The 17,787-nt window shown below is 51.3% G+C and overlaps 1 protein-coding gene across 1 annotated transcript in view; it reads right to left on the reverse strand.

Annotated features, from left to right (window-relative positions):
• Positions 1-17,787, reverse strand: part of PITPNM3 (PITPNM family member 3) — a 66,365-nt gene that overhangs the window by 32,942 nt on the left and 15,636 nt on the right. Inside the window, exon 4 of the mRNA XM_012726092.1 lies at positions 5,280-5,327. Within this exon, the coding sequence (XP_012581546.1) occupies positions 5,280-5,327 (48 nt within the window). The remainder of the gene's footprint in view (positions 1-5,279; positions 5,328-17,787) is intronic.

The following is a 17,787-nucleotide window of genomic DNA, read 5'->3' on the forward strand; positions in this document are numbered from 1 at the left end:
CTCTGTCTGTGCCAAAATGTTCTAACAGAAACCTCAGAGTTCCTTTCCCCTGAGGGGCTTATTATTCTTCTACTTCTCCCAAAACCACCCTGGCCCTCCTTCCTGGCACAAATCCTTATACTTGTAGTTTTGTGGTTGACTTCTGGCCAGAGAAGGCCACAGGAACCAGACTATAAGATCTTTAAAGGCTGAGACTGGGCTTTCTTTCACTCCCTCTTACCCACCAGACATTATTAAGTGGCTGGCATATAAAAAAAAAAAGCTCATTAAATATTTTTCAAACAAACAGATAAATGAGCTAATATTTTTTTCTCATTTTGTACCCCTTAATGTGGCCGAAGCTATACACGTCCCAGCAAATCACAGACACACACCGATGCATCAACACACACAATAATGCACACACACACACACAAGAAGGAAACTTGCCAAGCCTAGACATACGCGCACATACGCAAGAAAAGTGCTCCCAAGGCGGACGTCTGCCACCCTGAGCTCATTAAAGCCGGCTAAATATAGCCCGTCTGCAGCTGTGCTCAGCAAGCTGCCCACACAGGCCAAGAAAAGACACCAGTTACCAGGCGGAGGAACAGGGAGGCCAGCCCTGGGCCGGGGCCTCCTGGGCCATGCCTCTGTGGGGGTGGGGGCCCTCAGGAGAGGAGGGGGCCGGTGGGGCTGCTCCTCTGGCCACAGTGAGAGATGCGCCAAAGCCCGTGTCCATCACGCGCAGACACTCAGCACCACCCCTCTGTCTCTCTGACAGCCACACGGCTTTTCTGACTGTGAGTGGGGTCAAGGAGCCAAACTCAGCCCAGGACCAGGAGTCAGGACACTGTCAGGACAAGCCGAGCTCTGTTGGTGGCTCCGTCGGGGATGGAGATCAAGGGTCAGGTCAGTCCCAGGACGGGGCTCACTCTGGATCATCACTGGACCTTAGTGTCAGATGACAGAAAGCTGCTGTCCCCGGCACAGCGTGGCTGTGGGCAGCTGCTGCCCCCGGCCCTGTGTCCGACCCCAGGTCCCGGCCCTGAGTCACTCTACAATCACAGTGTGGTCACGCATGTCACGTCACATAATCCACAGGCTGGTGGCACTCGGAGGGCCCAGGGCAAAGACCCCCTGGCCCAGCATCTGGCCCAGCGCCCCCAGTGGAGATGGGCTGGAGCAAGCCTCTCCACCTCCAAGTTTGGGTGGGGTTTGTGAAGCACCTGTGAGACCTCGGGGCCATAAGGCACTTCCCCAAGTACCTGGGGAGACTGCAGAAAAGAACTGCAGGAAGTGGGGGCCCAGCTCAGACATGGGGCAGAATTCTGGAGATGGCAGAGACCTGGGTTTGAGTGGCCACCTTGGGTGGTTATTCACTCCAGAGTCCTGGCTGTCTGGCTGTGACTTAGTTATAGAGTCCTTGATATGAAGGGAGAGGGAAGACAAGGGGCCACGCTCCTCTGGGACAGTGGCAGCTGCTCCCTGTTGCTGGACCTGGTGGGCACAGGAGGAGTTTCCTGGCCCCCAAGCCGGCCGACCCTGTCAGCCTCTCCCCGGTGCGGAGGGCCAGCAGGCAGGGCTGTGCCCCACCCCTGTGTGAGGCAGGCAGCAGCGAGTTGAGCAGGGCGGGTCGAGGCCAACAGCACCAGGTCCCAGGAAACCACTCCTGGGAAGCTGAGTCTGTCCTACCATCTGCTGTGGAGGAGGCTGCTCGTGTCCCCTCCACAGGGATAGAAGGATTATTTGAGCTTTCCAATTAGCTTATGAGAAAATTGTGCTTAGCCTCTTCATGCTCCTTCCAGAAGTTGGCAATGAAAGGACAGGCGGAGGAGGTGCAGAGGCCATGGCATCCTCCATGGGAGAGGCTCTCAGGGGCCTTGAGGCCCAACTGTGCCCCTGTAAGGTCCCCGTGGCTCCGCAGGAGGGCCTGGAGTGGGTGAGGCTGGGGGCCGGGAGGCGGGGTGCAGGAGGATGACCCGGTCCCGGAGAGGCCCTGGAGACGGTGGCCTCCACTGGAGAAGGGGCGTGAACCAGAGAGGACAGAGGCATTTGCAGGCCCTGCTGGAGTAGGATGCTATGTCCAAGAAAAGTCCAGAGGGCTCCCAGGTTTCCGGCTTGACTTTGTGGGCAAAGGTACTATTCGCTTGGGGCAGGGAGGTGGGAGAGAGGATCAAGGAATAGGAGACAAATTCCCCAGGTCCACACCCAGCACCAGGTGGGGCGTGCTGGAAACATTTGCTGTGGAACAGCATGAACCAGGCAGAGAACAGAAAGACATGCAGACAATGGACAGCAGAAGACAATGAGCAGTTGAAAACCAGGCCGCTAAAATGCCGGTGCTAGAAGGGACTCCCTGTGTGGACAGGGCAGGAGGCCAGCCTCCAGGAGGGCAGCAGCAGCAGGCAGGTGGGAGGGGCTCCTGAACAGGGCCCTCTCTCTGCCCCCTCCCAGAGCCCCCCCAACACACACACATACAATAAAGTCCCCCGAGGTCCAGACAACAAGCACAAGTGGGCGGCCGCAAGCTGCCAGGCCATCTGTGCAGTGGCCGGATGAAGGCTGGGGCTGCCTGGTAGCCACAGAGGAAGGGTTCCAGGACCGTCCCCCAAGGCCATGGCAGGCGTGGCTCCGGCTCATAGTTGGCTGGGCACATAGTCACAGAACTTCTCTGAGCTCAGAAGCCCCGTGACCACCTCAGGAGCGCACCCTCGGTTCTCACATTCCTGAGGAAGCTCCTCTGTGACCATCACAGCCAAGTCAGCCGCAGGGGCCAGCAGTGTCAAAAACAGCGGGCTCTGGGAGATGAGGGGTTCGTCCCCCACCCCTGCACCAGGTGTTCCTAGTCTCAGCCAAAGCCAAGAGTCTGTGAGAACCACGGAGTGCTTCCTATGCGCAGGTGATAAAACTGCACCCATATGTATCACCCCTGTCTCCCAGAAACACGAGGAAGTAGACAATATGGTCATTTTTGCATAATGAGTAGACTGCGGCTCAGAGATGTGAGGCGACTTGCCTGAGGTGGTGCAGCGAGAGAGGGGGGAACCCCACTTCATGCGCAGATGGACGCAGCAATCCCAGGATGCTCTGATGCCTGGTGCGGGCCATTTGAGCCACCTCCCGCTGTGTCCAGCGAGGCTTCACAACCCCAGTGGGAAAGTGAAGTGAGCGCATGGGCCTGCAAACAGCTGGGAGCCTTCTGCTCTGCTCTTCTGGTTTTCTTCAGTCTCAGTCTTCCATTTTGCCAATTTGAGATTAAAAATAAACAAATCGCCACTGACTGCCACCCTCCTTTCAGAAGTGTTCAAGTGTTGACTGCCAGAAGGTGTGGCAGGACCCACAGGGGTGCAGCGGGCCTCTGGGTGGGGCACAGGCTCTGGGAGGGGGCGGGGGAGTGAGCCACTGCCCCGGGCTACCGCCACTGTCCAGGACCAGCTCGTGCCTGGCTCCCGCGGGCCCAGGGGCCACCGCACTCCCAAGGTCACCTGCGCGTCCGCCTTTACTAATCTGATCCTTACGGAGCAGGATCAAAGCCCGGCCTTCAGCAGCAGCCTTCTGACTAAAAGCTATAACCGCGATACAAAAAATTGAGGAGAGAGGGCCACGCACGTGTGCACGCCTTCCCGGGTCCAGGAGGCACCAGGTCCTCGGACTCAGTGCTCTGTGGGACAGGGTGCTGTGGGCGGCACCCCGGGGCGCCCGGGCAGGTGCCTGGGTTCTCACCTGAGGCTGCGGCTGCCAGAAGGGATAGTCTGGGCTCTTTTCCTCATTCACATCCTGACTCCCTGTGTGACTGGCGGGTTTTTATTTTATGATGTTTGTGTATCTTGGTTTGGGAAGGGGGAGTGCTAGCTGGCTGGAGGGAGGGGCCCCTCACAGGCTAACTAATTCCTACAGACCGGGAACAACTTTCCTTTGCTTCCCACGTGCAAACCAGCCAACAGCCACCGCCTTTATCTGCCTTCCACTGCCAATCCCGTACCCCCTGTCCTGAATCACCCAGGGCAGGTATCTGACTAGGGACCACCCCTCAGTCCAGAGACTTCTACATAACTGACAACAAACCAGTCATTCCCAACCTGTTTGCCAGCCCTGCCTGCCGTGGGCCTCATGTTCCCCAAGCTCTGCTTCCTGGGGCCCTTCTCGGCCCCACGTGGTCCAGGGTGCCCCTCCTCCTGGGAAATAGCATTTTTCAGTGGCACTGATTCCCCAGGTAACGTGCCATCACTGCGCCACTGCTATAAATTAAAATGCCCAGGTACATTTAGCCCTACCCTAAGCTCAGTGCCTTCCCTTCACACAACTGCCCTTCTGTACCTGGTGCACCTGAGGCCTGTATCTTGGAGAGCTCCTGACAGCAACACATTTGTCACAAATGAGCCACCGGATGTTAGAAACACAGGCTTCCTACCAGGCCTGTGCACCCACCGGGGTGGATCCAGGCCTAGGAAGGCAGATGCTCCCTCCTATACAGGTCCAGGGAAACTGCCGGAGCATCTCACGGAAGGCCCAAGCCTGGGCAAGGGTTGGGTGGCATGTGCTGAGCTCCCCACAAAGAGGCAGCGGCAGACCAAGGCCACACCGGTACCCCAGGCACACACATAAAGCCCCGGCCAGACCCCAGCCCTGTGGGGCTCTGCACTGCCACTGCAGACACATGGCTCAGGCCACAGTCTCCCCCCCAACCTGAACCCCCAGGAAGACCTCCAGCAGCCATGTACCACCCAGCTGACGCCAACTCGTCTGCCTGGGTTCAATCCTGGGCTCATTCCCTGGGAAAACAGGCAGCGGGAAACCTGGAGAAGCCTGGCTGACACCAAGGAGTCGAGGGGCCCTGCACTGCAGACACGGCCAGCCACTGTGGTGGATGGAAGCCCGCGAATGCGGGGCTCTGACCTCAGTCCCCACGTCCTGCTCTTCCTAGAAGCATGTCACCCCAAGAGCTGGCCCCCCAGGCGCAGGAGGGCTCGCCCCGTTCCCTTCTTCCTCTCTCTCTGCCCACAGCAAACAACACATGATGCCTGAAGCTTCCTGTGGTCCCATCTGCTCTTCTGGGCTCAGCCTCCTGGCCCTCCAGCCTCAAGCCCCTCATTCCTGGGCTAATCCCGAGCCACCCACGGTGGGAACCCCGGAACCAGTGCTCAAGAGGCAGAGTGGGCCTGGGCCCTGCAACCCCGCCTGCTGGCACAGCATGACAAGCTTATGACCCTCTGGGCTCTGAGTGTGCACAGGGGAAGCCCCCCTTGTTCCCCACCCCCCACCCCAGGGAGGAACGAATCCTGAGGGCCTTAACTCACGCTGCTTCTCCTGCAGAATGCTGGATGTGCACGCTGTGGTCCCATCTCCTGCAGAAAAAAAAAAAAAAAGTGAGCAAACACCCCCATCAGGCTGCCCTGCCCCTCAAGCCTGTGCCCCCAACCCCACACCTGTCTTGACACTCTTAGGTCTGGGCCGCTTATGCAAGGGCCGTGCCAGCCTGGCCTGGGGACGCACTTGGCACACGCCGCCTCCACCGCCTCCTCACCTCTCCACCCTCCCCTCCCGGACAGTCCTGAAGCAGCTGCTTGTCTGATTTTGCCTTCTCTACACACCTGCCCTCACCATCAGCATCTAGCGCCATATCCCTGCAGACAATTGCTGGATCTCTCCTGCTCTCTCTACTAGGTTCTTTTCTTTAAAAAAAAGAAAAATATATTTATTTTGGGCTACAAGAGCTGTGGTGCAGGCCAGAGATGCAGAGACCGGAGATGAGGGGTGGGGACATCAGAGACAGAGTGGGGAGCACAACAGGCGGATCTACTGGAACACACTGCTGAGGGGAGCCGTGGGGGAGAGAGGCAAGGTCTGCTGCGCCATGTGGGGCAGCTCCCTGGCCGGGGATTGAACTCACGCTGCGGTGGCTGTGGACAGCTTCATAGTGCAGAGCTTTAACCCCTTGCACCACCAGAGAGGGCCCTCTCCTAGATTCTTGACCCTATCTCCCTCCGCCTCAAGGACATCAGCCCTGGGCATATCCAGACCGTCCATACTCACCGTGACCACAGGGAGGGCCCTGGAACAGCCCCGCCCCCACACCCCACTCAGAGAAGGGGCCACCACTCCCCCAAGACCGAAGCCTGCCATGAACCTCTTCCCTCCCTCGTCCCCACACCCAGTCAGTCACGGGGTTCTGTGAGGTGCCTCCCCATCTCCTAATGGCACACTCTCTCCCCTCCCTTATAGATTCCACCACAGACAGGTCTCGGCGTTGTGCGATGGCATGTGAACAGGCCTCCTGTAGCATCACCCAGTTAACCTTGCTCAAGCGAGCTGTGTCCAGGCCACGCCAGCTCAGTCTCCTAGTGACTCCTTTTTGCCCATTTCTGAGCCTAGCAAGTGAGCCTCTCCATGAAGAGCAGCCCTGTCCACTTCCCCAGCCTTGTCCCCTCCTTCCTGCCTCAGCCTCCACCAGCCAAGTCAGCTTCCATTTCTAAGCTCAGCTCGAGGCACAAGCTGCACGTGTTACCTGCCCAGGTAAAAGCATTCCAGTCTGGGACACCTGCCTGCTTGTCTACCTTCCTCTGTCAAACCTGCTGCTTCCTCCAGGCTGGGCTGACAATGAACCCAGTGCCCACATCTTCCATGGAAGCTTCCATTCTTCCCCAGAAGCCTCAGTTCTCAGGATCTCTGGTTCCCAAGAGCCAGCACAGGGTCAGTTTCCACAAAAACCAGTTTCCTTCCTTTTGGAATGCGCTACCTCAAACCCACCCCATCTGAGTCAGAGGTTCACAAAGAAAGTAACCCCAAACACCAAGAACTAGAAAGCTCTCCTCTAGAGCCCTCCCTGGTAGTGCAACAGGTTAAAACATAGTACTGTGAAGCTAGCTGCAGCCACTGCAGCGAGAGAGCTCAATCCCGGGCTTGGGAGGTGACCCACAGGCTGCAGCAGACCTCTCCTGTCTCCCCGCTGTTACGCTCAGCAGTGTATTTCAGTGACCTCTTCTGCTCCCCACTCTGTGTCTGGTGAATCCTCTCACCTCCCCCCAGCCCACTTCTGGCCTGGACCCCCGTTCTGTATGCATCAATAAATAAATCTTTAAAAAGTAAGCTCTCCTCCACGTTACAGTGAAGCTGCAATGAGAGAAACAATGCCCGTTCTTAGCTCACCAAATCCTAGTCCCCTGGGAGTTCCATCCACTATTCTGCCTGAGTCCCAGAGGATCTGGGCCCAGGGGAGCCCCTTAGCATCAGAAGTCCTAACCCTGTTTCAGCTGTGCCATCCGTTGGGGCCTCAATTATTCACATTTAGAAGCTTGTATGTGACCTGCTTTTCTGCTCCCCAGGCAAGGCACCCTGGGCCTGAGGGACAGCAGCAGTGTGATCTGGGGCTGAGATAAGCAACACAGAGGTCTCTAGCCTGCAACCCCAGCTACAGGCGGGATCCTGGGAGGGGCCATGCTGGCAGAACCTACGGAGGGGCCTGCCTTCTGCCCCCGACCATGCTGGCAGAACCTACGGAGGGGCCTGCCTTCTGCCCCTGACCATGCTGGCAGAACCTACCAATAGCAGCCTGGCTTCCCATTTTCCCAAGCAAGCTTCATTCCTCTGGGATAAAAAATGTGTCCACAGCTCCTCCAAGGACCCCAGTTCTCTAGGGAACTCCAGGGCACAGAGAGAAGCTGCATTGGGACCTCTCTGGGGGCGCAGAGTAGTCTTCCCCCTGCAAAGATGCCTCATTTCCCCATGCAGAAAGAAGCCCAGACCTGCATCCTTCACGCCTCCCCAGATAACACTCAAGGCACTGGTGGACAACCGTCCATGAGGCCCTCTCAGGGCCACCGGGCTGCCCACTGCAACCTGGTTTCCACAGTACTCTACCTGCCAGGGCTGCCTTAATGGCTCTTGTTTCCTAACTGGTTTCTCTCCTGCACCAGGACCTGGGGGCACTCTCAAAGGCAAGAGTGACGAGTATGACAGCGTAGAGTTGGAGTTGGGAGGTGGAGGCTACTTTTGAGACTCTTCCCTTCTTGCTTTGTGAACTAAAGAAGTCGCTCTCCTTCTCTGGGCCTCATTCCCTCAACAGACTGTGGTTCCATTGCTCCCCAAGGACACTACACATGCTGAAAGTCCTTGAGCAGTCCATGATGTTTAAACGCCCGTACTCAAACCCAGGCTCATTTACTAACCTTGAGCAGGTCACTTAACTGCTTTATGCTTTGGTCTTCTGAATTATGAAATGAGGATCGTGCAAAGGACACAAAAACACTAATTTGAAAGGAAACCTGCACTGCTATGTTTATGGCAGCACTGTTTACAAACAGCCCAAATGCTTCAAAACAGATGATGGGATCAGGAAGATGTGGTCCATATATACAATGGAATACTACTTAGCGGTCAAAAAAATAAACTCATGCTATTTGCAGCGACATGGATGGAGCTGGAAGGTTTGATGCTCTGTGAAATAAGTCAGGAGGACAAAATATAAATATCAGATGGCTTCACTTACATATAGAATACAGAGAAACTGAACAAAGGGTCAGGAGAAAGACAACACTTGCAAGCTGACCATAGATCTGAGGCCTAGAGCAGGGGCTGGGTTTTTTATCTGCTGCTGAATGTTATATTCCCACAAGCACAGAGCTATGCCAGGGGGGAATATAGACACTCAAGTGCCTGAGGACACCCTCCTCAATTTGGGCCACAAGCACACAGGCCTCCTGCTGCCTCTCCCGCAGCCACCATGCCCACACAGCTGCCACGCCTGACAGCAAGGCAGTCCCGCTGCCCAGAGAACCCCCAGGAGTTCTGCAACCTCCACCCTAAAATGCACTGGGCCCCTGCAAGGGGTGAATGAGAGTCCTGTTCTCTCCAAGCCGCCCACTGCCTGCACCGCGGCACCGCCAGCCCAGAGGGGACAGCTGCGTGTGGGGTGTGTGCCCCGAGCTCAGCCCTGCCTGCTTCCACCCCCAGCTTGCAGGAGGGTGGCCACTGCCTCTGGGCAGGTGTGTGGAGGAGCAAGCTAGGCCGGCAGGGAGCTGAGGAACAGAGAAGCAGCAGGTTGAGGACCCCCCCTCCTGCCCCCCTTGCCAGGAGGCAGGAGCAGGGGACATGGCACCAGCAGAGCCAAGTCTGTCTCATCAGGCTTCAGCCACAAAACCGAACTGGAGTTAACATTTTTCAGAATTCAAACATCAAAACTTGGGCCCTTCAGGCCACGAGCCACAGTCCTGGCTATAACGTCAACACCCCGGGTATTCTGGGCACACTGCAGAGCAGGCCCGGAGCCACTGTCTGAGCAGTCTGTGGGCTGCGGGTACCACACGCTCATTCTCAGGCGTAACTATGACCGGTAGGCTCAGCAGCATTTCAGTAGCAAAAAATGCAGGTGAGGCCCAAGGCGCAGGTCGTGTGTCAGAGGTGCCAGCATGCAGGGCTCCTATGAGCATGCATAGGTGGAGGGAAGAAGGTCAGGAAGGGAGCTGCGAGCCCCAGGTGCAGGGCTCAGCTGTCTCCAGTGCTGGGGGCTTTCTGCTGCAGCCAGCACCCTCCCCAGGGGGTTCATGCCTCCTTTGCAGATAAGGAAAGCGAGGCTCAGGAAGATAGTCATTTTGTTACCCATTGCTTAGAACTGGCCAATTCAGCCCCCCAATTCTGCCGTGGACTCTTCCTACGACTTCACCTCTTTTTCCTTTGTAGGGGCTGAGAGGGTTCGAGAACAGGGGCTTCGTGGGCTGACTCAGCCAGCAAGGGCAGGGCGTGCTGCAGTGGGAGGCGCTGAGGCAGACACAAGCAGGGCTGTGACAAGCCGGGCTGAAGCGTGGAAGCGGGGGGTCAAGGAGTGCTTGCTGCCCACGCTGGGGGCAAGTGTCCAGTGGCCTGGACTGCGCTTCCTCAGGCTTCGTCTGTTCTGAGTGAAGCCTGAGCCGGGCGTCCAAAGCATGGGGACCCACAGAGGCCACTGACCTGGACAAGCATGAGCTTGCTGGCTGACAAGGTAAGCGAGGAGCCAGAACAGCAGGAAGCCGGCCTCACCTGCCCAGCCCTGCCCGCTCCATCTCCCCGCCAGCCAGCCGCCAGCCAGTGAGCAGCAGAGAGCTGGCAGGAGTCTGCTGTGAACCCCAGCTTCCTGATTAGCTGGCTCCCAGGATGAGGGTGATTAGCTAGATGTGCAGCTGGCTCAGCCACCTACTAAATGAGACCCCACTTGGCCTGGAGCTTTCCAGGGCCCCTGGGCCCAACAGCCTTGCCTCAGCGGTGCCTTCTTCAAATGCTAAAGATCCCGGAGACTCCTGCATGCAGGACAAGCTGTGCCAGAGGCCTGAGAGCTTCCCCACCGCCCGGCTCCAGCCCGCTCAGCTGCCTGTTGGCCCTCACACCGCACATGGTCCCGCACACCCCACACAGCCCACACACCCCAGGCGATCATCAGCTCAAGGAGATGCTTTCAAGCCCCACCCGTGGCTTTCAGAGTGATCTTTCCTCTTTCCCATCCCCTTCCAACAAACCGAGAGCCCCCCAAGAACAAGCAAAGTAAAATTTGTAGCCAAGAGCAGAAGTATTTTCACCAAGCACCTGAAACAGGATAGTCTTCCTGCCTCTAAAATGTGTGTGCGTGCGCACACGTGTGTGTGTTGGGGTGGGGGTGGGGGACAGGCAGGAGGGGCATCAGACAGACTGGGCCTTGAGAGAAGGAACTGGGAACACTCGTCCTGACATCCTGCGTGAGCCAGGAAGCAGGGACGGGAGCAGCTGACGCCTGTGACTTGCTGGGCTTGGACTAAGCAGCTCTGCCCAGCTGGTAGCCAGTCCCCACACCAGGCTGAGGAAGAAGGACCTGCATGTTCCCGCCCTGCTCAGGTGCCCCCCAAACACTAGGCCTCTGCTGAGTGCAGGGTCAGCACTCACCCTCATCCCCTCTCCTCTGGCCCATTACACTCCCCACCCCCACCTCTGTTATCAGTGTCACTGGCTTCCAGGCTGCCCTTCCTAAACAGCAGCCAGGGCCCCCTGCTAGCTGCTGGGGGTGGGGGTGGGGGGTGGTCCCCAGGGGCCCTCCTGAGAGGGCCCATCTCTGTAGCTTGACATACCAGGCCTTCTCTCTGGCTTCGCTGTTCTTCTCTGTGATCTCCTCCCCCTTTCGGCATCCTCCAGCCTCCGACCTTAGTCAAGAAGAGCCTCTGTGGTTCCCCAAATCTCCTTGCCATCCCACACCTCCCTCTGCATCTTGGCACCTGCTATTCCCTCTGCTTGCTGCCCCACCTTTGGCCTGTCCAGAGCCCAGAGAGGCCTCCTTCGCTCCTCATGGCAGCTCACTGCGTGTCCTCTTTGATCCCTCTGAACTCCGTTCCCACTTGTTAGAGCAATTAGCTCACCAGACTGTAACGGCCCTACCTCCAGGTCTGGGAGCCTGTCAATTCCGAGTCTACTTCTGAGTCATCAGAGTGTCCTCAGCACTGACCAGCACTGGACCTGACAGAGTGAGCACCAGTCACGTGTGCTGAATGCATAAGCAAGGAGGAGTGAGGGGGTCTGGGGAGCACCTTGCTGCTCCAGTTCAGGGGAGGCAAACCCCCGGAAGGGCACAAGTGTCAACAGACTGCTGGGCACTGCAGGGGACACTCACCGAAGCCAGACTGGGCAGGAGGGAGGTGGTCTGGGGAGGCAGAGGGGTGAGCGAATGCTCAGGGTTGCGAAGCTAGAGACGAGGTCAGGAGAAAGAAAGTGAAGGCAAGAAGAGGGAGAGCTCAAGTGGGCTTGAAGGGCAGCATGCAGCCCCTGAAGGTGAAGAGAAGAGGAGGGGAGGTATGGCTGGGAAGTCACAGGCACCAGGGAGAACTGTGAGGTGGACAGGGAGGGCAATGATCTAACAGCCCTCTGCAGGCTAACTCACGTTGCTGTCCCCTGACCCCTGTAGCATTGGTGGACATGCTGTCCCTGGAGAACTATAATTATCAGAAGGAAGATTAGAGCCAAAGTGTGGATGTAGCCACACATACAAGGCTAGGGTTTATATTTCCTTCTGCAGGCAATAAAAGTGACAGGGCAGAGGGCTCTCGCTGGGCTTGTATGGAGAAGCATCACAGTAGGACAGGTTCAAGCTGGTCAAATGACATCACAACGCCCTTTTCCTTCCTGCTCCAGATCCTCTAGAACATGGCATTATATATTTTATAGGAATTCATTTTTGGTAGCATTATGCTACCCAAGAAGGGTTAGCCTTAGCAGACCAGAAAGTAGGAGGCATCTTCAAAGGCAGAAGGCAGGGAAGTAGGAGGAAGGAAGGCAGTCTGGGCTACATAATCTGCAGGGCTCGTGCAAAATAAACATGTGAGGCCCCTCTGAAGTGTCAGAAGGTCTTCAGGATGGCGATAGCAGAACACAGAGTCAAGCCTGAGACCTTGCTAAGTATGGGGCTTGTGTGACCGCCAGGGTCAAATGCTCATAAAGCCAGCGCCGGAAAGAAGGAACCGTAACCTCAACCCTGCAATGGAAGATTGAGTCTCTCGTCAATGGAGGGGGCAGCCAGAGGTAGCAACAGGACTGTGGGCAGGAAAAAACAAGCAAAATAAACTTTTGCAGCTGCCTGGGTTTTGAGGGTGGAGAAGCCAGATGTTTGGTGTCCCCCAAACTTTGGCCCATTCCAAGCAGGGGCATCTGTCTCCAGGTAGGAAAAGGGATGAATGTTTGAGGAGCAGGACATCTAGAAGACTGAAAATACCCGAAAGGAATGAGCCAAGAGCTACCAGCACAACTCACCCAACAGCCATTTTCTATCCAGCCCAATCATTAGGTGACAGCAGGCTGCAGCAGAGAGACGTAGCACATCATGCAGAGACAGGGTAAGAGGGAGCTGAAAATGCAGAATGGGGTGCACACCCACACTACGAATATAAGAAGGTGACCGGCAAGAGCTCAGGATCCATGACAGAAGGAAAGAGATTCTGTAATCTGTGGGTTCTTACAACTGATTTAGTGTCACACTGATTGATGGTTCTCAGATTTTAGCAAGCAGCAGAATTACCTAAATGTTAAAACATCGATTCTGAGCCCTTCTTGGAGTTTCAGATTCAGCAAGTCTGGGTGGGTCACCAAAAGCCACACTTCTGACAAGTTTTCAGTGATGTTAACGTTGTCGGGGCAAGGGCCAGTCCTTGAGGACTTGTCTCTAGACACAAGGGCTGCAGCTGGAGTCAGAGTGGGAGGGCAACGTGGCTCTCTCGAAGCAGGTGGCAGAGGAACTGATCAGGACAGTGGATCAGTGAATGTTTCTGCCTCTTGGTGAGAATGTGGCCTTAAGGACATTGTTTCAAAAACAAGGGAAGAGGTCTGATTGTAAATAGTCCCTGAAGGGATAGCTCATAGACTATTAATAAGAATTCTTTTAGAAGAGATATATAAACCCGAAGCATAAAATATTAGCAACATGGAAAGAGCTAAATGGATTTTTTTCCCAGGAATGCAAGTTCTTCAACATAGGAAAATCAATCATTGCAACACAGCATATTAATAGGATAAAGGACAAAAACCCACATGATCATCTCAACAGATGCAGAAAAAGCATTTGGCAAAATCAAAATGCTTTCTCCTTTCCTAATAAAAGCACTCACCAAACTAAAAATAGGAGGAAATTTTCTCAACCAAATAAAAGGCAACTACAAAAAAACTCATGGCTAATATCATATTTAATAATGAAAGACTAAAAACTTTCACCCTTAAAGTAAGGACCAAGATAAGATGTCAGCTCTCACCATTTCTACTCATTATACCAGAGAATTTGGGTAGGAAAATTAGAACAGAAAATGAAACAAAAGGCAACCACATTGGAAAGGAAAAAGAGAACTACCTCTATTTAGAGATGACTTTATCTCAGATGTAGGAAATCCTAAAGAATCCCTCAAAATAAAGGAAATGAGTCCACACAGTTATAGTATACACTTGCAATGAACAATCAGTAAATAAAATTTTCCATTCACAGCATCATCAAAAGAAAAGAAAACACTTAGGAATAAATTTCACAAAACAAGCCCAAGACTTATACTTTGTAAGCTATAAAATTTCACTGAAGGAAATAAAGAATAAAGTAAACAGAAACATATCCTATGCTCATGGATTATAATACCAATATTATAAGAAAGCAATATATCCCAAACTGATACACAGATTCAACACAATCCTGATCAAAAGTCCAGCTGGATTTGCTGTTGTTGCTGCATAAATTGACAAGCTGACTCTAAAATTCTTGTGGTAATGCAAAGAACAAAGAACAAGCAAAACAAACCTACAAATATGAACAGAATGGGTAGTCTCCTACCCCCTGACTTCAAGCATACAGGTCTATAGTAATCAAGACTTGTTCTAGTCTAAGGAACATAGATCAGTGATATTGAGTTGGGAGTCTGGAAATAAGCCCAGATGTTTATAATAAAAGCATTTTTGATAAGGATGCCAAGTGGTGTCCCAAGTGGCTACTCACATGTAAAAGAATGAAGGTCAAAGTGAATCAAATACCTAAATATAATACTTAAAGTTATAAAACTCTTTAGCGAGAACATAGGGGTAAATCTTCATGACCTTGTATTAGACAGTGACTTCTGCACAGCACTAAAAGCACAAACAAAAAAGGAAAAAATAGAGAAATTGGATGTCATAAAAAACTTTAATTTGTGTTCCAAAGGACATTCTCAAACAAGTCAAAAGATAATCCACAGATGAGATAAAGTAGTTGTAAATCATATAACTAATAAGGGCCTAGAGCCTAGGATTTATTAAGAACTCTTACAACACAACCAAAAAAAAAAAAAAAGACAAATAACCCAATTTTAAATGAGCAAAGGATTTGACTAACCATTTCTCCAGAGAAAAAAATAGAACAATGATAAATCAGCACATGAAAATATAGTCAACATCATTAGTCACTAGGGAAATGCAAATTAAAACTCTAATAATATATACCAATACACCCCTCCCCGCATGATTGCAAAATAATAGGGAATATATACATATAATCTGCCTCCAGTTCCTGACACAGGGCTCCTGAAACCCTTCAATTTCTTGGGTAATAGGAGTGTATTTTGTTCTAATGAGGCAACCCTGGGTATGCTCTTGGATGACCCCTGGATGAGGTCACAAGAAAAACCAAGACATGATTAGAAGCTCAGAAGCTTCATCTTCACCTCCCCTGTTCTCAAGAAGGAAGAACGGTTGAAAACTATGTTAATAATTGATCACACCAACACTATGAAGCCTCCACAAAACACCAATTGTATGGGAATCAGAAAGCTTCTAGGTTGGCCCACACACCCTCACGGGGAGGGGGATGCACCCATTCGCACAGAGACAAAGAGCTCCCATGCTCAGAAACCCACAAACCTCGCCCTCACTGCTCATCTGGAGGTCCATCTGTATCCTTTAATAAACTGATAGCTGTAAATCAGCATTTTCCTGAGTGCTGTAAGTTCAGCAAATTAATTAAACATGCAGAAGGGGTGTGGGAACCTCTTATTTGTCCACAATAAGGAGCTGTGGGTAACCTGGGTACCTACTACTGGGATTGGCATCCAAAGTGGGGTGGGTACAGTCAAGTGGAACCGAGTTCTGACACTATCTCCAGGTAGGTCGGGTTGAGCTAAATGATAGGACATAAACTAGTGTCACAGAGAATTGCTTTGGTTGGAAAAAAATACCTCCACACATTTGGTGATGAGAAGTGAAATATCCTATGTGAGTAGTAAAGGAGACCCACAGGGGAAAAAAACAATAGGAAAAAACGGGTTTTCCCTACACATTGGTTGTCATCAAAAAAGCAAAAAATAGCAAGTGTTGATAAGAATGTGGAGAAATGTGAACTTTTACAGGGCTGGTAGGAAAGTAAAGTGGCATGTTCATTTGGGAAGAGTTTGCTAGTTCTTCAAAAAGTTAAACAGAGTTACCATATGATACAGCAATTCCCTTCTAGCTATACCCCCAAGAGATCTGAAAATATGTCCACAGAAAGCATGTACGTGAATACTTACAGCAGCGTTACTCGTGATAGCTAAAAAATGGAAATCAAATGTCTGTCAACTGATGAGTGGATAAACCATAGATGAGATATCCACACGAGGAATATTATACAGCCATAAAATGGAATGAAACACTGATTCAGTCTACAGCATACATAACCCACAGAAACATTACACTAAGGCAAAGACATCAGACACAAAAAGCCACACATTGCTTGATTCCATTCACATGAAGTTCCATGGGCTTGGGGAGAAAGTAATAGGGGGATGATTGCTGATAGGTATAGGGTTTCTGGGGTCATGGGGTGAGGAAAATGTGGTGATGTCTGCAAAAATTCATGACTGTGCTAATAACCATTGAAATATACACTTTACAAGGGTATATTTTATGGTATGTGGAATATGCCTCAATTGAAAAAAAGAACTTGCAAGCCTGACTTCACTTAGGCAATACTTAATGGAAGGTATGTATTACCACAGATAATCGGAATCAAGCTGACTCCCACCTGTCTGATAATCTCACTTATGGATCTTTGGAGAATTAATCCAATCTGAAATATGCATGGTTTATCTCCATCTACCTCTAACCTACCAGAAAACTGTAACTTCAAAGAATGAGAAGACCGAGACTATAAAAAGCATAGCATAGAACTGTGCATCTATGACTCAATAGCAGTTTGTGATGAAAAAGAACCAATCAGAGCAGATGAAAGTGGTAATATAATTGTTTACAATGAAAGAAAATTAAAGTGTGCCACAGAATTCACCAGGAGAATGATTAACAGCTAAAGAGAAAATTGAAGAACTTGGTTAGGTTCAGACAAGACCTATAAATTTTGGAAGGAGAAAAAAAAAGAAAGAAATACTTGAAGAAATAATGAAAAGAAAACATCACCATGTACCAGGTGCAGGGACAACAAAATAAATCTTTATGCCAAATATACTTTGTGACTTCCAAATATAGAGAATAAAGATTGTTAAATTTATTGTTTCAAGAAGAGGGAAAAACAGATTACCATCCAGTTTACTTCAGACTTCTCATCAATGACAGTAAATGAAGAAAATCTTCAAAGATAGTCAGGAACATTGTGAAAGCAGGCAAACTTACATTCAAATGAGAAGACAGAATGAAGACATGTTTAGAAATGCAAGGACTTGGAAAGTGACTATCCACAGCTCCTGTTGGAAAGAACTGTTTGAGGAAATAAATATTCTAGTAAAAAGAGGAAGTAAATTCAACAGGAAGCCATAAAATTTATAAAACAGCAGTTAAAACCATACAATAAAACAGGTGAATTTTATGGAATGTAAATCATACCTCTATAAACTTAACTGAAGAGGAATGAGTAGGAGGAGGGGGAGGAAATTTTAGCATTATAGTCAGTATCAAAACCTTCTGCCCCTCCTGCTACTCAGCCTCTACCTGAAAACCCCATGCCATGAAATATAATAAGAAAAATAAATAAGCAGTGTGAAAATTGGCATGAATATAGCTTTTAAGATTTGCCAACAACATGGCTCTCTACTTAGAAAACCCAAAAGAGCAACTTTTAGAACTAATAAGAAAATTCAGCCAAGTTGCAAGATTGCCGAGACAAATGTTTCAAATACATAGCGAACAAATAATTTATATCCAATAAGAAAGATAAATAATCTACTAGGAGAGAGGTTAAATAAATGCTTGAGAAATTCAATAAAAGAGAAAATAGGGCTGATCAACACATTATGAAAAGATGATCAGCCTCACTAGCAATCAAATAAGGAAAAAAAATAATGAGAAAATATCATCACCAACCAGGTAGAAATTTGAGGTTTGTTAATATCA

Source organism: Condylura cristata, unplaced genomic scaffold, assembly GCF_000260355.1.
Source record: "Condylura cristata isolate star-nosed mole 26May11 unplaced genomic scaffold, ConCri1.0 scaffold00017, whole genome shotgun sequence".
NCBI lineage: Eukaryota > Metazoa > Chordata > Mammalia > Eulipotyphla > Talpidae > Condylura > Condylura cristata.